The sequence below is a fragment of the Cucurbita maxima genome, unplaced genomic scaffold (genome assembly GCF_002738345.1).
Source record: "Cucurbita maxima cultivar Rimu unplaced genomic scaffold, Cmax_1.0 Cma_Scf00030, whole genome shotgun sequence".
NCBI classification, from domain to species: domain Eukaryota; kingdom Viridiplantae; phylum Streptophyta; class Magnoliopsida; order Cucurbitales; family Cucurbitaceae; genus Cucurbita; species Cucurbita maxima.
The window spans coordinates 1,335,082-1,359,593 of record NW_019272046.1 but is presented as its reverse complement, the minus strand read 5'-3'; the positions used below and the strand labels follow the sequence as shown (position 1 = coordinate 1,359,593).

The window sequence follows — 24,512 nt, the reverse complement described above, 5'->3', positions numbered from 1 at the left end:
AATATAGTATTATGGTTTTAATCTGGTACTATAATACAGTTATTTAATCATTATCATTTATAATAATTATATTTTAATAAAATTGACTTTTAAGTACTCGATTTAGCTCAATTGACACACATGAAATACTTAGCATTCAATAATTTCCTAGAATAAGTACTTCCCTAACGATGTTAGTGTTATGTAAAGTTCGATTCCTCTAATGGAAAGAACGAGGAGATTTTTGATCTCTCGATGATACTCTGATGTCCACAACAACGAAACATATGCAGAAATTTTTAATAGTAGTCAAGACTTGCTTAACAAAGTAGTTGAATCGATAGTTACATTGACTTGACTACGTGACTACTAGAAATAACCTGCCAAAAAACGACTAACTAGAACATCTTCATAAGTCTAACTAACAAATCTTCATAAGTCTAAAAAGGTCATTCAAAGCCAACTTACATAAAAATACTGGGATTAAAGCAAGAATTAGGTGTTGGAACACAGGGATGATTACTGTTACTTGTCGCAGCTAAGGGCAGCTCTGCATTGTCTTGCCCAGAAAACAAATACAACAATACTTGGTAGCAATTTATTGGTTGCATCAATGAGCAACATTCTTACTTGACAAATAATATGACACAGTACATGCCTCCAAGCCTTTGCCCACCTACATCAATCGGTGACGATGCATTTGAAATTTCAACTAAAGTTATCACAATATAGGAAGATTTGATCTCCTAAAAAAGAAACAAACAATAGAAAAGCTAATGAGATTTATTTAGAAACATAATGACCATGGACTAAACCTCCTCCAAAATGTATCATCTACTGACAAAATAGCTATACAATAATGCGTATACAAATAGAAGCTCGGAGTCCAGATGAAGCAAAAGAACCATGAAAAGAAAAGTAATGTGAAGGCGATGAGAAGAGAAGCCGAGAACGTTGAAACAAGTACGAATAATGTCGAGAGAAGTATAGGTTAAAAGATATATGAAAATGCTAAATCTTAGGACATAACCCATTTCTTGGCTTATTGCAAGATATGATATCAAAAAAGGAGTCAACTAGTTGTCCAGCCAAGCCACTAGGTTCATCAATCAGTGTTTGGATAAAAGTGTTGACTACCCTATGTTCTTGTTCCGTTGATCTCAAGCTAAACTATGTTAGAAGTTTACTGTTTAATGTGAACTTCACATACTAGCCATCGAATTATCTTTACACGATACTCGAAGTTCTCGTCCAAACTAAACCTTAACAAAGATCATTTTATACATGTGCTTACGTTGAGTTAAGTTGAGTTACGCTGAGAATTGTTGAGCAGACAACAAGCTAACCTTAGTGTTGGTCTAAATCTAAATCAGAACAAAGCTAACAAGCTTCTTAGAATAAACCAAAAAATAGCAGTCTGAAGGACTTTAAACATCATGGAACAGAACATAAATGTAAAAATGGAAAACGAACTCTCATAAACAAAACAAACCAACGTCGAAACAGACAAAAGAACAGGACAGTACATGACTAAAATCATAATATCCTCAAATATATTTAACTTTGGAAATAAACTCATATGAACTTCAAGTTTTGGAAATTTGATTTTACCTTCTCCATCGGATATTGGCCGAAAACAATAATAGACTAAATGCTGAAGAAAACCACCATCGTTCGCCGCTCCAAGGATACTCGAACGCTGCAGTATATTCATGTGGAGATAAACATTTGGGTACCCAAATGCCGCAGTATATTCATGTGGAGAACATTTGTGTATAAGCATTTTCATTGAAGTAAAAGAAGATCACAGAACCTTTTCAATCCTGGAAAATGAACAAAACAAGAAAGCTCGTGTTAATTTGATTTCTTGTACCGTACGTTATTGCTAGACAATTCACCACCATCTCCTGCTTCTGCTCTCTCTTTGGTTCAATGCATCAGCAATGTGAGCATCAAGTTGCCTTCTGTCTACAGCTTGGCCTCCGGGTACTCTTTGATCACACCGAGGGCTACCAAACCATATCATCAGGGCTATACCTGCAAGACCAACGATCGGAGCAGCCATGAACACCCAACTTCTTCTACCGTCGTGTCTGCCTGAATTGTTACTGTTATTAACTGCAGAGTCTATGTTGCTCAGCTCCTCTACTTGGCTGGTTCTAAACTCTAGATTTGCTCCAACTCCTTGGACCTCTGCTGTATTGATACTACTTCGCTTTCCCTCTTCGTAATCTCGATCGTCGGTTGGAAGTTCATATCGACAAAGGGGGCACGAATTCCGTGTACTCAACCACGGCATGATGCAGGAAGGGTGGTAGAGATGAAGGCAAGGTAGTTGATTCACTTCAACGCCCACAAGTAAGAAATCCTTACAAATTGCACAGGATATATTGTCATGTTTCAAATGTTCTTTAGAAATCACCAAAAGTGGGAGATTTTTCACTGAAGAGACAGCGGCAGGAGGTGCTCCACGCTTGAGCTGGTCGTCTCGGCAATTTGCTCAAGAAGTTGTTCAAAGCCTTGTTGGTCAAGATATTCACCAAAATTCTCAACGAAAGATAGTAATTCTGACTGTGAATAGTTGATGTTCGAATAAAATCTCCCATTCCTCCTGATTCGCTCGAGTTCATATTCTGGTGAAGAAAGTTGTTCATTCCAATTACCAGAGTTAGCTCTCCCAGTAGCACTAGAAACTTGAAAATCTTGAAGTGGAGGTCTAGCTTGAGAAGATTCTACTTCAAGTGCATCTTGCTCTGTGTCAGCTTCTGTTAATTCACCAAGATCCTCCTCCTCATCACTCGAGTCCCAATCGCCGACACCAGCACGCATAGGATCAATGTCTATATCAGAATCATTGAATCCATCACCAGGAAAAACGAAAACGTCTGTGTCCAAGGAACTTTGTCCGTCCATGGAAGCATCCGAGTCACCCCCATAAGTTCCATACGAAACAAAATCAATATCACCATAAGAATGTCTGTAAGGTCCAAAACTGAAATTTGATCCATTCTCTCGAAACATAGAGTCAATACTATCTAAACCATCATTTTCAGAATCAGAGTTTGCTCGACGCCATCTTCGAGATTGATTGGGGCTCATAAGCAAACTCGAGTCCTGCGTGGCATAAGTAGCATTAGAACCATCTGCATACCGATCCCCGTAGCTAGAGATACTCGACTGACTTTGCCTCGCCAAGTTAATCATATGGGAGAATTCCTGTGAAAAACGACTATCAGGAGACTCTGAACTACCATGCCTTGTTCTTCTTCCTCTTGGCATCGCCCTGTTATAAGAATCCTGTTCAGGGAATTCCATATCTTCAAGTAACAAAAATTTACAATCGCCACATATACCAATGGCTTCAGGTTCACCACTGACATCGTTATCAAGTACTAGGAATCGTTCGCAACAAGCACAAGTTGGCGATTGAATTAGACCACGTTCCTCGACCTGTTGATTATTGTCCATCACATGAGCAGTGGATTGAAGAAACTCCTCCAAGATTCTTTGTAAGTTGATGTCCATCTGAAACGAGACCAGCAAGCAAAAATCACGAACAGTGGAAAACCGACATGAAGTTCAACAAGTAGTGAAACAAGAAAAAAAAGGAGAAACTAAATCATATTTAACTAAGTTGAAGTTCAATCTCTTAGGAATCACGGAACTCCACAATGGTATGATATTGTCCACTTTGAGGATAAGCTCTCATGATTTTGTTTTAGGGTTCCCCAAAAGGACTCATACCAATGGAGATGTATTCCTTACCTATAAACCCTTGATCATCCTCTAAATTAGCCAATGTGGGACTCCCTCCCAACAATCCTCAACATAGTCAAATATGAAAAACAATGCCAGTTATACAGAGACGATCAAACGACTTGAGAGACCGACCACACTGAATTGTCATAGTTTTCTAGCCTTGTAGCCATGTATTCAAGCTCTTAACTAAGTTGTTTTATATTTGTACTATCTCAAACTTACTCTCATTCTCAAGTGATACCGCTTCATTCATCATGAAACCTGTCACGAGCCACTCCTCGTCCGTGTTTCCTCTTGTACATTGACAACTACTCGTAACCCTCCACAACCCCTAGTTGAGAAGAGATTTAAAAGAGAGAAGAACATCACATAAGCAGAAGTAGATATCTCCTTTACCACTTCATTCCTAACCTCACTTCACCGTTTTCTTATCTCAATCCAAATGAACTGCCCTTTCCAACCTCCCTCCATTGCCTCACCAGGAGTTCAAACTCCTAGAACTTCAAAAGTACAACCGAGGGAACAATATTCTCAAACGCGTCTGCTAGGAAGAGGTTTTTAAAATCATAGGTACTGTAACGGCCAAGCCCACCACTAGCACATACTGTCCTCTTTGGGCTTTCCCTTCCAGGCTTCCTCTCAAGGTTTTTAAACGCGTCTACTAGGGAGAGGTTTCCACGCCCTTATGAAGAATGTTTCGTTCTCCTCCCCAACCGATGTGGGATCTCACACGTCCATCCCCAATTTTGATGCTAAAACCCTCCAACAACACAAACTCCATCCCACTAACATATATTTGAAGGGTTCAAGAATGGTTCCAGAAGTTCAATCAGTAAACAAGACAAAAAGGGAACTCATAATTTCGTCTAAACTAAGGGTTTTCAATTTCAACGCAATCGCAATAGAAGAAAACGAGTCAATCACCCAATGATTAGCACAGCGAGCACAAAAATGACATTACATACAATTAGGGAAAACGAAAAACTGCATAATGAAACGAAACAAACGAAGATCAAAGTTCGCTTCCAGTGATTCAAACCTCCAACATTCGGCTCGAACTCATCCAATCGAAGACATCGATCTGAAAACTTGTAGTCGAAGAACATAAGACAATCAACGAAAAGGGCTAAACGATTGAGAAACAAATAATTGAAGAACGCTGTTCGGAAACATTCATTTTGAATCGTGAAAACGTTATGATACTAAGATGAACAGAAATCGGCGAGGAAAAACGAAAACCAACGTGATTATCAGGCGGAGGAGGCCAATGGGGTTCTTAGAGAAAACGATTTCCGGGAGCAGCCGCCATTGTTGGATGGAAAACGAAGAACATTCAACGAATCAAAACGCGCTTAAAAGCGAGCGGCGTAATTGACCCATCAACATTCTTCTCAAAGAAAAAGGCTAAACAAAATTCGGATAGTGATGGATTGAATTCTGTATCTGGGTGTTCATGCTTTGATCGAATTGATCTCTTTGTCTGATGATTACAAAAATAAAAAGTGTTTGAATGGGTCCGATTGATTCTCAGTCCGTGTTTTGGGCCACACTTAGCCTCATCACCCACACGTTTCAACCGCTAACTGTTCATAACTAAAAATTTGAAATTATTTACTTTTAATTATCTCAATTTTAAAAATCTCCCTTTAACATTTTTAATTTATTAAAAAAATTTAAAATTTAATCTAAATATGTGATTTTGTGTCCAAATTAGTGATTTTCTTTTTAAAAAAAATCAAAATTTAAGAATAAATATCTAAAAGTTTAGATATCTATTAGACCCTTTGAGATTAAATATATAATTAAGTTTTATAAAAAAAATTAATAGCGAGAATTTATTGAGTGTAGTCAATTTAAACATAGTTATGGTAATACGTATATTTTCAAAGAGACTATTGAATTTACTTTAGTCACCTTTTCCTAGTACGAGAGGACCGGGAAGGACGCACCTCTGGTGTACCAATTATCGTGCCCATGGTAAACGGTAGGTACCCAAGTGCAGAGCGGATAACTGCTGAAAGCATCTAAGTAGTAAGTCCACCCCAAGAATAGTGCTTTCCTATTTCGACTTCCCCAGAGCCTCCGGTAGCACAGTCAAGACAGCGATGGGTTCTTTGCCGTTGTAGGGATGGAGCGACAGAAGAACTTTTGAGAATTCAAATGAAGGTCACGGCGAGATGAGCCGTTTATCTAGCTCAATAGTTAAACCGTCAATGTATCGAGATGTTGTGGGATAGTTTGGAGAAAATGCGTTTATTTTGAGGAAAATATATCGAGATGGGATAAATCACGACAGCTTCAAGTCGTCATCAAAAAGGAGTTGGACATACTAACCGTCTATGTACGTTGGTATAAAACATTGTTGTTTTGAATGAATGCAAACCAACCACTTGTCAAAATGATATCGTTTTTAATCTATCATCAAAACTCAAGATAAAAAATAACGTAATTTTGATTAATCCCAAATTTTGTCCCGTTTGTCTCTTTTACTTATTGACATTTTGGTGTTTTTCTCTTTGTTTTGAACCCTAAATCTGGTCGGCGCATGCATGGAGACTCACACGTATAGTTTTTAGGGGAATTCGATCTGAAATTTGGTTTCCATAGGTTCAAGAGCGAAACAGTTTCCCCTTTCGAGATTTTTGGGTTGTATGCCCAAGGGCACCTCATTGTGAGATGTGAAAAGCCACGAACAACTAATCACATCAACAAAATCAAAATCGAGCCACAAGTCATTGAATATAAATAAATTTGTTCTAATATTAAGAAGCGTTCTACACAAAAAGAGCTCGACAAGGTACAGGTTGAATGGGTATAAAACACGTGTCAAACGTCACCCGAGTATCATGTGATGATACTTATCAACATACTATATAGAATTTTTTTTAAATAAATTTATTGCAGATTGAATTAGAAACGATGTCACTTTTGAGCTGTCATCTTATACTATAACAAGACCGATATGATCTTATGTATATGATAACATCGGATATGATGTCGGTTTTGAACTAACTTCATCAACAAAAATAAATTCTTTCAAACAAAACTTTTAACCTCTATTTTCTTCAACTTTTCGGTTCGTGGGTTCAAAGGGTTTCAGTCGAGTCAACCCGACTAACCCAAATATAGAGTTTATAACATAACCCCACTTTTTAATTTTTTATGAAAATTAAAAATATTTGCCGTTTGTAACAAATTTTAGTAATGCATTGTATGAATTTTTAGCTAGTAATGTAATATATACCGTAGATAATTAATTATTTTTAAATAATAAAAAAATGAATACCCCGACAAACCAAATCAACCCGAAAAGTAGAAGGTTGGGTTGGGTTGTGAACAAATACGGGATATTCGGGTCACCAACTCAGTCAACTTAAAATGTCGGGCCGTTCCAAAAAATATCACTAACATAATTCAACTCAATCTATCTACCGTATTTAATTCTATTGAATATAAAATTTATATTTATATTTATTAGATTAATTAATTTTAAAATTTTATAATGAATATATATATATATATATTATTTTAAAAAACAGAATAGATAAAGGGGGAATTATTTATTTAAAAAAAAAGAAAAAGAAAAAGAAAAAGAAAATGAAAGAAAAGCGAAAGAAGGGGAAGTTAGTTATAGGCGGAAGGGGAAAGAAGGAAGAGGGAAAAATAAAGAATAACAAAACTGCAAATTCTCTCCCAATTCGATTCATTTTCAGTTGAGATTACGGTGGTGCTGGCGGCGGCACGCGGTGGCGGTGGGCGTCGTTTTGTCATTGTTCTCCAACTCCGACGATCACGATTCGGAAACAAGAACAACAACAATTACAATAATGGCGTACAGGAGGAGACAAGGAATTACGAGGGCTTCTACTTTCAAAGAGGAGATTCATCATCCTTCCGATGAGATTGATCACATTTCCATCTCTTCTTCCTCTTCCACCTCTTCTTCTCTTGCCTCTCAGGCGATCCGAGCTTCTGCTGCTGCTCGTGATCCTTCGCATTCCTCTGCCTATGGCAGTATCTCCACTTTTCCCCCTGGCCATTTACGATCCAAGGTGCTCTGCGCGTTATTATTATTATTATTGTTGTTGTTATTTAACTCTGCAATGTTGAATCGATCACTTTTAGGTTCCTATTGATTGACTTGACGATGATTCCAAATGATGAATTCCGTGAAATCTCATATTTGATTGTGTTTGTTGCTATGTCTCCGTTGTTGCGTTAAGTTATTGCAGATCAATATTATTTTCCAATAACCGAATTTTTTCGAGGAGGTGATTGATCAAATTATTGGTTTCATTTCTCAGAGCATATGATTTTGCGTGAACTCCTCTGTTTTTGGCAAATCTTGTGAATTCTGAACGTTAAATTTGATTTCATCGGGATTTTTTCTCGTCTATATGTTTAACTGCCCAACCAATTGGAAGAATTATGGCATTTGTTAGTGGTTCATTGCCGTGTTTGAACTCTACTGCAAGTTCTGTTTTTTTTTGTTGGTCATTCGAAAACGCTTTTGCAGCTGCTTCCATATAACATCCTTTTTCTGAATCTATCCATTGAATTCCAGAGTTTTGCTGGAGAGAAATTGACATTCAAAAGTGAGAAATCAGGGTTCTGGGGCGTACTAGCTCGGAAAGCTAAGGCCATTCTCGAAGAAGATGACATACCCATAGAAGAAGAAACAAGTAGGTTCCAGCCCATTGATAGCTCAACCCATAGTCAGGTGAGCACCTACTATTTGGCTTCGATATATTGCATAGATATAGGCACAAATAGTTGTGATTATGATTAATGTACCTAAGGGGAGCTAGAGATTTTTATATTACATGTTAATTTTATGTATGTGTCGTCTCTCAAATTTGAAACAGTTACTCCTTTTTCATTCCTTCCATATTTTTCTATTTCACATAACTCAAAAGGAAAGGTAAAATTTATGGTCTCCCAAACCAAAAGAAAAAGCCATGAATGTCACTTTCTAAATTTTTTTACTTTGACACATGATGATAAACCATGCTGAAATTTATGGTGCAACTTCCACCTACTTAACTTGGAATCTCTTCAATCATCGATATAGCTTCCACAACACACACTTTGTATAACTGTCGAGCCAATGTCTGTGTACAAATCTATGAAACTACTAACATCACATCATCTATCATGGTAAAACAAACATACCGTAAGGATGATTTTTCTTTTAGAGAAGTCATTATCTCCTTTGATGAGAGAGACAATGTTAGCATCAAGCCTGGACCCATTTGACAAAGCTACTCTGTTAGGACAATTCTTTTTCATGTTTCTAGATTGATTTGCATTCCTAACCACCTTTCTTTTGCACGAAGTCTTTGTTCTTATTCTTCTAGTTGCTAATTATTAGTGTTGAATAGATTTCACGTGTTCATAGGAAGGTGGAAGTGACAAGATAAGTGGGAGTGCCTTATTCTCATCCTTTATCTTCAATTCAATCACCTCCAGCTTAGAGATGATGTCATATAGTCTCTAATTCAGTTCCTCACAATCTTCCTCATTTATGTTGGACTTCTTAGAACCTCTATTGGAACCACCACTAACATTTACTGGCTCCTCTCGTTCTTCTTCACTCATGTTGGACTTCTTAGAACCTCTAACCACCACTAACATTTACTGGCTCCTCTCGTTCTTCTTCACTCATGTTGGACTTCTTAGAACCTCTATTGGAACCACCACTAACATTTACTGGCTCCTCTCGTTCTTCTTCACTCATGTTGGACTTCTTAGAACCTCTATTAGAGCCACTACTAGACTTCACTTAATCACCATCACCGCTTATCTTTTCAGAAGCACCACCACTAACATTTACTGGCTCCTCTCGTTCTTCTTCACTCATGTTGGACTTCTTAGAACCTCTATTAGAGCCACTACTAGACTTCACTTAATCACCATCACCGCTTATCTTTTCAGAAGCACCACCACTAACATTTACTGGCTCCTCTCGTTCTTCTTCACTCATGTTGGACTTCTTAGAACCTCTATTAGAGCCACTACTAGACTTCACTTAATCACCATCACCGCTTATCTTTTCAGAAGCACCACCACTTGATATTCCATCAAAGTTTTGTGTAATCTAGATTGTATTAACACGTCTTTAACTTGTGCTTGCTACATGTCGAAGTTCATTCTTCCATCAAATTTATATGTCAATCTTCATTGGACTTATAAAGCTTGTCGAAATTCCATGCACATATGCTAGAGTCCATTACTTTCTTGTAGCCTTCTACGTAGGAATACTACTCTTCTAATATATTTTATTAAAAATCCAACATGTATTAGAACGTCCTTCCACCTAAAGTGTCATGCTATATTTTCAAAAAGGAAGGATTAAAATAAAACTCTTTGCAGTTTGAACCTTCTCATACAAACATAAAGATTTACCTTGTATGCAATTCAATTGTTCTTAGTGCTTTATTTTTCTGATTTTCATATTCTGCTCGAGAAATGGTTTCAGGAGCCATGTCAGTCTACTGATTGCAACTCAAAGAAATCGGACAATCCTGCAATCACCACTTCGCTTAATCAACGTGGGGACACAGTTGAAAAGCCACTTGAGGTAAGAGCAGTGACGCTCCTTCTCACGTAAAACATTTCTCTGATTGGTTTTATTGTATTCTCGTATATCTTGTTTTCTTCCTGTATCCAAAGTAGTTTAATAATTTGATAATTAGCTGACCCCTTCTCAGATTTATCAACCTTTTTATATTTGAGAAAATATATTAATTATAGTTCAATCTGACTTAACTTTGCAAGATGGTGAAATCAATCAGGATATCCATAACCATGACTCAATCATATATTTGCATGAAAATTCTAAAACCATCAAAAGATTTAAAAGCTTAAGGTTGTTATTAACATCCTTATTTCTCAACATTCTTCTCACTCCTGAATTTTAAAATTAACACAAGATCAAATAAGTGAACTGTTATATGAAATGGGACATAGACATTGTAAAAGTTTGAATTCAAAAACCTATACTCTAATATACTATTGTGAAACATATCGTCACTAAACTAAAAACTGCAGAAATATGAGCAAATTTAATTGTCATTCAGTTCCAGCTGTAGCAGAGCCTGTTTCAAAGTCGAAACTTCATTTAAGAGTATCTTGGACTTGTCTTCTTAGTGGGCGGATGTTCTAAATTAGCTTTGATCTCACCATTTTCAACATCTCTTCTTGTTTGCAGGAAGGTCGCACAATTATGGAAACTAAGACTGTAGACATCATTCAAGAAACTGGCAAACTGCATATTAGGAGAAAGAGCAACAATTCTGAAGGATTATATCCAGCTTTGAACAGTCCATGGCAGAAATCGAATATGCGTTCTCTAGAACCACAGATGCAAACTCATCATGAAACTCAACTGAAGGCATCTCGAGACGTAAGGTGCCAACTTTGTAATTATGTATCGTAATGCTACTATCGACGTTTTCTCTCTCGAATTAAAATCAAGTTGGTTGGATTTGAGTCATTATCTTAGCTAAGTTTATTCTGACAAAGTAAGTAGCTTGATATGAACCAAGTTTTCTGATTCTAATTCTGCAAAAGGAATTGAATGTTTCCTAGCGTTAGATTTTCAATGTAAATATCGTCAATTACAATCTGATATGAACCATATTCTGAGTAGTTTTACTTGATCGAACTTTTGAATAAAAGAAAAATATCTTGATGTGAACCACTTGTCTTGAACTGTAGGTGGCGATGGCGACAGCAGCCAAAGCCAAAGTATTACTGCGGGAGCTGAAAACCACTAAAGCAGATCTGGCTTTTGCTAAAGAAAGATGTGCACAATTAGAGGAAGAAAACAAAATACTGAGGGAAAATCGCGAGAAGGGAGACCATCGTGCAGATGATGACTTGGTATGTTGTTTTTATTTTTGCAAACTGGATATCTAAGACTAGACCCTTTGGATCCTTCAAAGGATAAACTGTTTCTAAATTCTAACACCAGATTCGGCTTCAACTGGAGACTCTTTTGGCTGAGAAGGCTCGTTTGGCGCATGGGAATTCAATATATGCTCGGGAGAACCGTTTCTTAAGGGAAATTGTAGAGTACCACCAACTCACCATGCAGAACGTGGTTTACTTAGATGAAGGAATGGAAGAAGTTACAGAAGTGTATCCCATGTCCACCTCTCCCGGGACCATCACCAAGATGCTTTTTAGTTCGGTTTCCCCAAACTCTCCAACCTCACCTTCATTTCTCTCTGTGAGTCCACTAGCAGCAGCCATGGAAGATGTTCCAAAGGAAGACAGTGATGGAGAAGAGCCAACTCCCACAACAGTTTCTGAGGAAGAAGATACAGAAAAAAGCCTCCATGAGCCTTTCTAAATCTTCATAAGGAGATTGCTTACTATTCTTTGAACTAATAATCTGTGAAAAAAAGTTTGATTCTTTTTCTTCCATTATCTTTATTCTTTGTTCATGAGGAGTGGGGTGAAATCATACAAGAACTATTGCATTGCGGCAACAAGGCAGAGTTGGTGGTGGTGGTTTCATTTTTGCTTCTCCTTTTTCTTTTATTGACCATTTTTTTGCTACTAAAATTAACAAGTGAGAATTGTAGAGTATGCCAATGCCAGGTGAAATGTTGCAAAGTTTATCATAATAATAATAATATCAATTCATTCTGTTTTTAATCTCAATCCTATCCCTAAGCTTTTCAAAGTTCACTGAAATTTAGGTTCGAGTAGACCTAACTAACAACTAAGTATGCACACGAGTTGACCGCTAAACATTTACTTATTTAATCTACAGAATTAAGATTAATTATTCAACGTATATACTTCTAAATAATTTAAAATTAATTATAAACATACGCAATCTTAACGAATTCCTTTTTTTGCTTAGTTCAACATACACGGGTGAAAATATGCGGACTTTTAACCTTAGAATCGAGAGTAGATGTCAATTATCTCAAGTAGTTTCTTCATTTTCTTCAAATCCACAAGGCAAATTGAAGGGCCAAAAAACGTTTAGATTCTGTACGGGTATTTTAACACTTTCTAACACTCCAAAAGATTGTCATTCTATGCATTTTGACTCATATGTAAATCAACACATCAACTGCCTGTGCTATCAAATTTTCACACAACTCCCAACCAATTCATACAAATTTGCATATATATATATATATATGGTTAAACTCGTCCGCATCCACGTCCACGTCCACGTCCACCTCCGCCTCTTGAACATCAACCGTCCTCCTCCGTAGCACAAAAAGGACTACCATTACGGTCGCCTTTCCGAGTACACCTTGTGAGCAGCAGCAAGCAGTGATGGTTTCGCTCTCTCCACGGCAGCATTTACACAGTATTAGTTAGATGTACATTGTGTGTAGGTAAAAATGCTATGGCTGCCTTTAGCTCTCTTCAAACCGGAAGCAAATGCCTTAGAAAACCTGGAAAAACAGACTTGTTGATCCATCCCCAAATGACCTGAGATCCGCAGGCTTAACCAAAGCCCTACACAATGGACATGTCCGTTCCCGCTCGAACCTGCACACAGCACCATCCAGTCCGATATTCATGTCAGAATGAACCATAAGTTAAACGCCAGAAGTTAAGTCACACAACACCGATCAAAGAACAAGACTATAGTGAGTTTGTGTATTATGATATAACCCTTTGTCTCGAACTTTCAACCATACAGAAGTAGATGAATAACTTATCTACTGAGCTATGCTCGAAATAACTATGACACGTGACTATTAAACACTCAACATGGTCGAACTTAAAAGGCTCGACACTGTAAAATGAAGAAACAAATAGTACTACTGGGTTACTGAAATCAAAATCATATCCTTTTAGTTAATGCACACAAATTTATTATTATGTATGCAGAGCACAGATTGTATGTGATAAACTTACCACTCTGATACACAATCTTCACAAAATATGTGTTTACATCGGAGTAAGATAGGAGCATGCATCTTCTCTTGGCAAATAGCACACAAATCACCAGCTGCACTGACCTGCATTTCACAAATGTTCGAGTAAGATCTCTACCAAATTTCGCTCTCTCCGTTCCACTTTTATCAAAACTTACAAATAGATCGCCAGCAACCAATAACTCGGACCCCTAGAGATTATAGATTGAAAAGAAAAACCCAAAACATTACAAATACAGCGCTCCAACTACTCCATCGAAGTCGATAGCAGATATAGAGTAGTCGGGTCAAAATAACAAAGAGAACGAGAGGTGGGGCCTTCTTCCTTACTATCCACTAGAAGACCCTTTGATGGCTCGTTGATAATTTCAAACTCTTGCTCTCTTTTCCTATGTCCTCAAATTTAACCCATCCATTTGCAACTTTCCTACATTTGCACAAACAATTGGCTATTGATGAGTGATTTCAATGTTTCAAGGTGGTCTCACGTGAAATCTAGTGCCATGTTACCTACAGGCTGCAGCATGAAGCACTTCAACAAGTTTATTAGTGAAGAAACTTAATGATCTTCCACCTCCAAATGGCCTATAAACTTGGTCTCACAATTGTACTCACCATGATCCTTGTGTCCATCCTTTACGCAACACCAAAGCTCTGGCTGTGGAACACATTTCTAGGGAGTTCTTGTGGGTTCTTTGGAAGGAAAGAAATGAAAGAGTCTTTTATGTAACAGCCTAGCCTAAGCTCACCGCTAGTAGATATTGTCCTCTTTAGGTTTTCCCTTTCAAGCTTCCCTTCAAGGTTTTAAAACGCGTCTCCTAGGGAGAGGTTTTCACACCCTTATAAGGAATGTTTTGTTCTCCTCTCCAATCGATGTGGGATCTCACAATCCAACCCCTTGGGTGCCCAACATCCTTGCAGGCACACCGCTCAGTGTCCGGCTCTTATACTATTTGTAACAGCCCAAACTCACCGCTAGCAAATATTGTTTTCTTTGGACTTTCCCTTCCAGACTTCCCCTCAAGGTTTTAAAACGCATCTACTAGGGAGAGGTTTCTACACCCTTATAAATAATGTTTCGTTATGCTCTCCAACTGATGTGAGATCTCACACTTTATAGACAAAGAGGCCCCCTTTGTAGTGTTTTCGTGGAGTAAATTGTCTAACCTCTTGATCAATTGGGAAAGTCTTCTGTGACCATAGATTGCATTCTTTTTGTAATTTTCATACATCAATGAAATTGTTTCTTATTAAAAATTAGAAACTCGTAAATAAACCAACTTTAAGATGTTGCAATATCTTATAAAATGCAAACATCCTACTATATTAACAGATACCCAAAGAAAAAAAACAATAAAATAGAAACATATATGACATCCAACAGAGAGAACGTTTGGTTAATTACCTGCTCCGATGTTGCATAGGCCCCATAATGCACCTCTTTACGCGACCATGCTTTCAAAGCAGCAAAGAAGGATTGCACCTGAAATCCACATCAGAAAGAAACAGGAGATAACAGACATTAGAGACTGAGACCATCTAGCAACAAAATGCTCGGTATAATAGTAAAGAGTCGAAAAATCAAAATAGTAGAAAACATACCTTTTCAACAACAGATGTGAGTTTGAAAGTTAAGTAAAGTCCTGTCAATAGTGACGAAAATAAGCTTCCGTACTCTTTGTTCAAAAAGAAACGATACCAGACGGGAGTAGGCAACAATGCACGGTACAGTAGAAGCAGATATTCGACTAAAGTTAGCATTTGTCCCTGAAGATAATGTGTAAATAAATGTTAATAGTGACCACTTTGTTCACTAGAAAACAAAAAATTGTAAAGAGAAATCAATAAAGAGTTTAATTAAAGGATGGCATTAAAGCATAGATCCACTATTCGTATAAATAAAGGAGTTTAATGAACAAACAAGAGTCCACTACTATATTACCTCACCTGTTTACGATAATTGCGGCCTCGGCTGTTCTTGTAATACATCAATAAAACACACTTGACCACCATCCCTGCTTGACGGACCAAAGTGTCTGCGAAACCAAAACAAAAGCATACAATTCACTAAACCAGTTACACGAGCCAACGCAACTTGCATATGATACCGAGAAGCAAGCGTTGTGCATTTATGAGTTACTTTCATAAATTGTAATGCAAAATTGCAGGAAACGTTTACAAAAATGAGGATGAAATGATTGTGCCCTTAACCCCAAATCTTACGGATATATTAATCGTTAAGAATTTAATGATCACTAGGAGAAATTTGAGAAAATAAATGCAGAAAACCATTTTCGTTGTTACAATACAGCAGATAGAGTATGATTAGAGCAGAAGATTACCATTCACCATGATGATGAAAATAGCGTGCCAAAAAGGAGGTATTGCTCGGGGAGGAAGCATGATCAATGGATATAAGAGATCGTCCTTCTGATACCACCAGTACACACCGATAATATGAAAAGTGAATGCAAGAGAAATGGCAACCAAAACAGAGATCTTTCTCTCTCCCTGCAGGAAACAATAAATCCTATGATTAAAAATCTGTAATAAAGAAAAAGACATCAGTAACATTACGGCAAGGTTGGTGCCATTCCACAGAAAGATATCCAAACATTTCGTCACCGCCCTATATATAGTGATCTCCTAGATGTTACCCAACAGAATAAGGAGACTAAAATCAGAAAAGGAGAGAACACCAAGGGAGAACAATATATATCAAGTGATCAAAGATGGAAATGAAATCTTGCGCCCTATCTTCAAAGATGCGGTGATTCCTCCGAGCCAAATAGACCAAAGAAAGGATTTGAAGATATATTTACCCACATAACAGCCTTTCCTTTAGTGAGTGGGTGACCCATTCCTGGGAAGGTGAGACTTAAATGGAAAGACTTGGGGATTTCCTCCAAAAAAAGTCGGACATACTGATATGTAATGATAAATGCAGCATAGATTCACGACTATTTCTACAAAGGGTGCACCAATTTGGAAAGGAGACAATCCAAGGAGTCGTTTTGAGCAAAGTATCTGCTGTATCGTTCGTGGCTTAATTCCCAAAGGAAAAATCTGATCTTTTTTGGTATTGGACCCTTCCAAATGTTCTAGTAGAGTTCTATTCTCCATGCACCGCCAAGAAGCTAGAGAATGCAGATTACTCCAAAAGAACCAAAAGAGGAGGCAGTATCTTCAAAGAGATGACGACTTCTTTCAAGCCACAAACATCACAACAAAGCTCGAGTCACTATACTTGTGAGATCCCACATTGATTGGGGAGGAGAACAAAGTATTTTTTATAGGGGGTGGAAACCTCTCCTTAGCAGACGTGTTTTAAAAAACCTTGAGGAGAAGCCCAAAAGGAAAAGTCCAAAGAGGACAATATCTACTAGCAGTGGACTTGAGCTATTACTGTACTCCACAACACTTTTCCGCTTTTCCTCAAATTTCCACCTCCCAAAGCCTCAATAAGCCAATCATCGACCTCGTTAGGTATACAAAAGGATAGGTTAAACTCCTTGAACAACCGATGCCAAATCAGAGATACAAACGTATAGTGAAGGAGCAAATGATTTAAGGTTTCTTAATTTTCAGAACACGCCAAGCAAATACTAGGAGAAATAGCCCAATTCACACATTTCTTTTGGAGAAATAGTTCAATTCACCTTAAACTTCTTACGGGAATTGTTTTTCCAAAGGGCGTCAATAGGAAAGGAGGATGTTAAAGTAGCACCTCCAAGCCACCAGTCCTTCCAAAATGGATCCGGCTGTCCCGATTGACCTTAAAACTCAGGAAATTGACCCTGCCTTTAGCAACAACAATCCCAGGCCTGCATTTCACTCTGCCTTTAGGACAGAGGGAGAAACATGCTCCCTTCCCTTGATGATCAAGATCGTAAATACTCACAATAACTTTTCTCCAAATGGCTTCTCTCTCTAGAGAACCTCCACATTCATTTAAGGAGTAAAACCCCATTTTCTGCTTGAAAGCACCAAGAACAAAACCCCCCATACTCCAGCAGAAGGGAAATTTTCCCCAATTAACAAGATGGTTGCACCCAAAATTATCTTCTTTCCCCCAAAAAATTAAAAAATATATATAAAATAAATAAAAGAATCTCTCACCAGTTTTTATATCTTCTTTATAACCCCCATAGAAGCTTTTAAAAGCAAGAAGTAATACACCATGAGATTACTGAAAACAGATTGAGCCAACGTCAAATACCACCATTTTAAGATGGGGAAAGATTTCCATTAACCAAACTTGTGTTGGAACTTCTCTATCAATTGATCCCAGAAAAGAAAGGGCCTTGTGGTTGCTTCCAAAGAAAATCCCAGATAAGCCAAATGCAAAGGTTCCATTTTACAGCCAATCCTGGGATCAAAATCTGTAAGTCAATGATCTGGAACATTTAACCCAACAAGAGCAGTTTTAGAGATATTCAACACAAAACCTGAGCATTGTGCCGTAGGGTTTGCCACATTAATACCCTTCAAAATCCGCACATAGCAGCGAGTAACCATCACGCTTTCCTTACCCACATTAATACCCTTCAAAATCCTCCTTTCACAATTAGTGAACCAACCTACTAAAAGACCTCCCTTCAAAGTGAAGAGAAATGGGGAGACGGATTCCCATTGTCTTAAGCCTCTTTTAGTTATAATCTTTCCCTAGGGTCTGCCATTAATAACGATCAAAAAAATTATCGTGGAGAGTCATCCCTTAATCCAACTCCTCCATCTAGAGCTGAAGCCCTAAAGTACTCCCAATCAATATCATAGGCTTTCTCATAATAAAGCTTCAGGAGACACCTTTTCTCCTTTAAGCAATGCTCTCTCCCATTGTCTCGGAAGCCAGTAAAACAACGTCAAGACTTTGCCTCCCTTCAACACAAGCAGCTTAAGAGTTGTCAATTATCAAAGGGATGACCTTTTTCAATCTTTTAGCTATCACTTTGGAAATAACTTTATCGAGAGAGGAGACTAGACTAATCGGTCTGTAATGCCCCACTTTACTAGCCCTTAGCTTCTTGGGAATTAGACAATGCAAGTCTCATTCGTGCGCATGCCTATTTTTAATCATTTCTTCTAAAGCTCCTCCACCCCCCACAAAAAAAAAAAGGGAAAAGGACTATATAGAACATTCAAATATATCATAACACACCTTCAAAGCTGTTTGTTTTCGCAATATATCATTCGACTTGTACATGAAAGCAGCAATCCAAATTGTCACAAAGAAGCCTGCAAGTAAGTTGAGGAGGCAAGTATCAAAACCAAATTGTCATTAGACCTGTACATGATAGCAGCAATCCTGGAAACATGCAATATTGAAACAATTAAATCTTTTATAAACGTCAAAACAAAATAAAAAGAGCATTCTTAAATATTTTCATATGTACAAGTTACTTATAACCAATAATGTCTTAAATAGGTTTCTTTTTTAGTTCCTTCTCAAACACTGATTAAAGAAGATAAACATTTTATTTCACTTCTTTTCCTTCCTTTCATTTTGAATTCAAAATTCAATTAACAATTTTCTGTCTTTCATGTTGTCATTGTTCTTCATCTAAATTATATAGACATAAGTAAATCTTCGGAAAAAAATTGAGAAGTTGAGGTATCTTATCAAGTTTTCTAAAAAAAAATTACATGCTTTGATTAATGCGAGTTACAATTTGATATCCCACATCGATTGGGGAGGAGAACGAAACACTCTTTATAAGGGTGTAGAAACCTCTCCCTAGTAGACGCATTTTAAAAACCTTGAGAGGAAACCTGAAAGGGAAAGCTCAAAGAGAACAATGCCTACTAACGATGGGCTTGGGCTATTACGAGATATCAATGCCAGACACCGGACAATGTGCCAGCGGGAGGCTGAGTCCCGAAGGGGGTGGATACGAGGTGGTGTGCCAACAAGGATGTTGGGCCCCGAAGGGAGGTGGTGGATTGTAAGATCGCATATCAGTTGGGGAAGAGAACGAAATATTCTTTATAAGGGTGTAGAAACCTCTCTCTAGTAGACGCGTTTTAAAAACCTTGAAGGGAAGCTCGAAAGGGAAAGCCCATTGAGGACAATATCTGCTTATGGTGGGCTTGGGCTTTTACATACAATATAATATAATAAACAAACAAACACATGTAAGGGATTGTTTGGAATAACTTTCCAAATACTTAAATAAACGGTTTTACATAAATTTCCGTTTTTAAGCACTTGGAAAGTCATTACAAATTTAACCCAAGTTTTCTGCTAAAATATGCATGTAAGATTCATATTAACTATACTCTCTGTAACTTAAGAAGTTCGTTCAATCTTCAAGGATGGAAAAGAAGAACAACAACAAAAACATAGCTAAACAGTGAGTTAAAGATTGTCCAAATCTTTCTGTCTGCTTGTCCTGATTCAGCCACATCAATAAAAATTCAAAATAACATTAAGATCTTGATAAAAGTCGAGTCAGGTACCTTGCAAATGCTGTCGAATGAAGACTACCAGTAGAAGAAAACTAAATGGAAGAATCTGCTCAATCCCCCGGGCAGCCTGTTGAATATCGTACCTTTGGTAAGAAGAATCCCTGCTATTTCCCCCAGCTGCCTCCGACGCATCTCCATCAGCACCTTCGTTAATCGGTTGAGGAATACCCTCTATCGCACCTCGTCCAGTAGCAGCATCTCCCTGGCTAAACTCTGATGATGCCAACCCCGAAACAGATTGCAAAGATGCTGAATTCTGACTGCCGACCTCCCTCACTTGCCCAACTACTAGGCCAGCATTGTCCCTAACATGTTCTGGTTCCCCTGCCCCAATTATCCTAATCGAAACCTCTCCGTCGTTAGTGACACCAGAAGATTCTTCAATCTGACTACGAAGATGGCCTCGCAATCCTGAAGGTAATCGTGCACTTATCAATGCCTCGGATTCTTGAGGACTAGGGCGGCCACGAAGAAGACCCGAATACTCTAACAGAGCAGAAAGCGGAGCCTGAATCATATTAGAGGCAGCTAACATTCCAAACCTTCTTGAACTACCACTGGTAGAAGCAGTTCTATGAGAGTCGGGGTCGCTACCAGACGCTTCCATTCGGGTGAATGGCCTAACCCTAATCACCATGATATCCATCACAACCATTGCAACAAACAGACAAATAATTTGACCATAACATAAAGAATGACAACAAATTTCTAAGCTAAACATACAGGAAAAGAGCAAGAAAACAATAAAAAATGAAAAAGAATCAGTAAAAGAAACATAACTCAATTACCTTCTCCGCAAACGAGACTCCGTGGAGGATCTCTGATAAAGAAAATCACGACATGGCGACAACCCAGATAAGAAAATCCAATCCACAGTAGTTCAAGCAACAACAAGAACTCAAAAACAATACTCAATCAGCAAATCCAGCAACTGGGTCGCGATGATCTGATTGAAAGATCAAAGAAATCGGCGAATCACCGAAAGAAGGGGAGAGGGGTAGGGTTTGATTGGATAAATGGATGAAAAGGGTTTGATGGGGTTTCGATGGCGATGATGAAATGCAAAAATGGCGGAAATTGAAGGCGTATGAAGGTCGAGAGAGGGAAGAAGATAGAAAAGGGAGAAAGGTCAGGTATCTGTCGCAAACATAATGGATATCTTGATCGCAATTTCAGACACGCTTGAATTTGATACCTTTTTTTCTATTACAATCGCTTTGATATTTGACAATCAGACATGAAAAACTAGCCAGAAAAATCTTATGTAATGGAAAAATGATTATGAAATTATCGATTTGAGCAGCTTTGATCGATGTGAACAACACATGTTGGTTGGTCCAATTTAATCTAATGGATTTTTTTTTTAATTACAAATCTATGAAATTTTCACACATTTGTTATAAACTTTAAAAAAAAAATTCTTATAATTAACCCCACGTTTCAAAATATACTAATATTTTTTTAGAAGTAACGTTAAAATAGTGAGATAATCTAAGAGATGTCGATAGACAATAAAAAAAATCTAAGAGATGTCGATAGACAATAAAAAAAAAGTACTTTTTTTTTAATGGTCGAGGATGTTAATTTCTTGGGTATTATTTAAACATAATGTGATGTCTCACAATGGTTTGGGAGGAGAACAAAATACCATGAGTGTGGAAACCTTCCCCTAGACGCGTTTTAAAACCTTGAGGGGAAGCCCAAAATGGAAAGTCCAAAAAGAACAATATATGCTAGCGGCTTTACAAATGGTATCAGAGCCAAACACGGGACTATGTGTCAGCGAGGAGGCTCTTTCCCGAAGGGGGGTAGACACGAGACGGAGTGCCAGTAAGGACACTTGGACCCCAAAGAGGGGTAGATTTGGTGACGATCCCACATCGATTGGAGAAAGAAACGATGTTGCTGGCCCAAAGGGGGGTTTCGAGCTTATTTCAGGGCTGCAATATTACACGAGAATAGTCGAGTGAATAAGATATTTATTCATTTCCTTGAAGCCAATGGTTTAAACTTTTGCCCCGACATTTGTTGAGATAAAAAAATACTTATCACTTTTCGTAGCCAACAGCCCAAGTGTGCCTACATCGGTACATTAGACTCCACCTGAAAAGAAAATTGAAATAGCAAGGTTGAGTATAAAAATATTCAGTAAACAACATGTCAGTGGTTCTTAGTCGTTCTTAAGTTTTATGAAATAAATTTTGATCGTTCATATGAGTTTGTTCTAAGAGTAAGTTCTTCTTAGGTTACGCCCTAGGTTAGTTTGTTTCACCCAAGCTCAACACGTACACTGATAGAAAATTAGCTGGCAAACTTCCTAATAGTCCCAACAAAGTACAGTCATAAACCATCATAAGTCAATTCTATAATTATCTGAACCCCGACAATTGAGCCGGAATTACGATTAGAGGCTAGTTGGAAAACTCCTTATCATCCCCGTATAACTACATAAAATCACATGCATGAACTGATCATCATAAGTCTCAAAGTTCAACCAACTCTAAAGATACAACTGCATATCCTTGCCACTCGTGACACGTCACTCGAAGGAAGCTAACTGACAAGCTCCCTATTAATCCCCATAGAGTACAGTCGTATATAATAAGTCAGTTTTATAGTTATCCAGACCCCTAACCAACTCCTGCTCCAGATCAGTCATGAAACCAAGGGTTTTCGAGTTGTCTTTTGCCACCTGACTCCATTGTCCTCGACATCAGTGACATCTTACGGTGGCTACCGCATACAGATTTTCTGTATTTTCATTTATTAAAAAAAAAAAATCAGATATTACACAACCTAACTTTTCACACATATGCTTGTTGGATGAAAGTGTCTCACATCTGTTAATTTAAGGAATGGTCATGGGTTTATAATCTAAGAATACACTCTCCCTTGGTATGAGGTCTTTTGGGAAGCCGAAAGCAAAGCATACTTAAAGTGAACAATATCATACCATTGTGAAGAGTCGTGTTCGTCTAACATGGTATCAGAGCCATGCCCTAGACTTAGCCGTTCCAATAGATTGACAAATCCTCGACTGTCGAACAAAGGACTCCAAAAAGAAAGGGAAGTCAAGCCTCCTCGAAAGTAGTAAAAAATGACTAAGACTCCAAAGAAGTCGAGCCTCGATTAAGGGGAGGTGTTAGATGAGCAATAAGCAACGATGGTACTCAGTATTGGAAAATGCATGGCCGTGACATTCTTCTCTCCTCCATAGCGATCATCGGTCGACGATTAGGTCGAGATGGAAGAGGGCAAATTTGTAATTTTACAAATAAATCTCTCTCTTAGTCATGGTTTGCGTGCGAATTGCCAACTTTAATTTACACGATAAATAATAATAATTTTTTTTTAAACTCAAAGCACATTGATTTCATAACCAAACCGAAAATTCTACCATTCTGGGGGTAGAATGGTCATTTAACTCCACGCTAACCTTCCATAATTTATCATATTTAATTATTTATACAATTCTCGAAGTGTATTATTTTCAAATACTAATAAAAACTTGCATGAATATTGGCGTAAAAGAAAGATTATTGAATTAAAAAAATTAATAAATAATAAAAATACCAAAATTACAAGTTTACCCATTAGGTTTAGGTCTATTTTGATAAATTGAATTTAAAATATTAATTCTAAACTTTTAATTTTAATTTTGTATTTAATATATCTTTAATATATTCTATTTTATAAAATAAATCCAAAATTACAAGTTCCATATCTTTATTGAATACACGAGTAAAAATTTATAGGCTTTTTTATGCTATAATCTAAAATTTTCACATTTGTCGAGCTGCTTCGCTCGTGTGGTTGCGAGCTAGAGCTGCCATATCAAACATTTACAAGTCACGATGCATCATTAAAATCGGTTACAAACGTTAAATATTCTTAATCTTTTGTAAAACTAGGGTTGGGTTGACCGACAAAAAAAATATCAAACTACAAACCGAACTGAATTTTGACTTTCAATATTTATGGTTTGAGTTGGGCAGTCTAGATTGGTCGAGTTATTGAGTCATGTGAAAACTCCTATTTACAAATTTGAGATAAAATGTAAATTTAATTTTAAAATTTTAAAAGGGTCTCTATCATGTTATTGAATTAATTTCATTTTTTTATATTATGATTTAATTGTATATATTTTTTAATTGCGTTAATTTTGGCAAGGTTTGAGTTTATTTTAAATTTAAATTTTGAAATATTTTTGGAATGCTATTAATACATAATCTTCCAAATTAGTATATATCAATATTTAAATTGTCATAATTAAAATAACTCCATTTCATTAGTAATTTAAATAAAACATATTCTTCAATTACTTTTGTAATTTTTTTATTATAAAATTTTGAATTTTATATCTAATTGGATTTTTTTTTTTTTTTTTTTTTTTTA

The 24,512-nt window shown here is 37.2% G+C and overlaps 4 protein-coding genes across 8 annotated transcripts; 1 reads left to right on the top strand and 3 right to left on the bottom strand.

Moving 5' to 3' along the window:
• Window positions 1–1,726: 1,726 nt before the first annotated feature.
• On the bottom strand, window positions 1,727–2,297 carry LOC111466125 (E3 ubiquitin-protein ligase RDUF1-like). The gene has a single exon (XM_023110715.1). The coding sequence runs from the start codon at window positions 2,276–2,278 to the stop codon at window positions 1,874–1,876; it is 405 nt and encodes a 134-aa protein (XP_022966483.1). The 5' UTR covers window positions 2,279–2,297; the 3' UTR covers window positions 1,727–1,873.
• An 85-nt stretch (window positions 2,298–2,382) lies between these two features.
• LOC111466039 lies at window positions 2,383–5,236 on the bottom strand. 5 transcript variants are annotated; one of them, XM_023110603.1, is made up of 3 exons: window positions 3,961–4,341; window positions 3,172–3,504; window positions 2,383–3,093 (listed from the first exon to the last, which is right to left on the bottom strand). In XM_023110603.1, exons 1-3 carry the CDS (start codon window positions 3,985–3,987, stop codon window positions 2,419–2,421), a joined length of 1,035 nt encoding a protein of 344 aa, XP_022966371.1. In that variant the 5' UTR covers window positions 3,988–4,341; the 3' UTR covers window positions 2,383–2,418. The 5 variants fall into 5 exon arrangements, with proteins under 5 accessions (XP_022966371.1, XP_022966367.1, XP_022966369.1 ...); XM_023110599.1 differs by lacking the exon at window positions 3,961–4,341 and adding an exon at window positions 4,778–5,236 and having other exon boundaries at window positions 2,383–3,504; XM_023110601.1 differs by lacking the exon at window positions 3,961–4,341 and adding an exon at window positions 4,982–5,236 and having other exon boundaries at window positions 2,383–3,504.
• Window positions 5,237–7,363: 2,127 nt separating this feature from the next.
• Window positions 7,364–12,231, top strand: LOC111466030. Its single transcript, XM_023110588.1, has 6 exons — window positions 7,364–7,790; window positions 8,303–8,458; window positions 10,217–10,318; window positions 10,949–11,143; window positions 11,458–11,622; window positions 11,714–12,231. Exons 1-6 carry the CDS (start codon window positions 7,566–7,568, stop codon window positions 12,092–12,094), a joined length of 1,224 nt encoding a protein of 407 aa, XP_022966356.1. The 5' UTR covers window positions 7,364–7,565; the 3' UTR covers window positions 12,095–12,231.
• Window positions 12,232–12,659: 428 nt separating this feature from the next.
• LOC111466002 (RING finger and transmembrane domain-containing protein 2-like) lies at window positions 12,660–21,399 on the bottom strand. Its single transcript, XM_023110531.1, has 9 exons — window positions 20,906–21,399; window positions 20,109–20,743; window positions 18,811–18,887; window positions 15,995–16,163; window positions 15,600–15,688; window positions 15,255–15,419; window positions 15,058–15,135; window positions 13,633–13,736; window positions 12,660–13,260 (listed from the first exon to the last, which is right to left on the bottom strand). The coding sequence occupies exons 2-9, from the start codon at window positions 20,722–20,724 to the stop codon at window positions 13,155–13,157; spliced, it is 1,404 nt and encodes a 467-aa protein (XP_022966299.1). The 5' UTR covers window positions 20,725–20,743; window positions 20,906–21,399; the 3' UTR covers window positions 12,660–13,154.
• Between the last annotated feature and the right edge of the window lie 3,113 nt (window positions 21,400–24,512).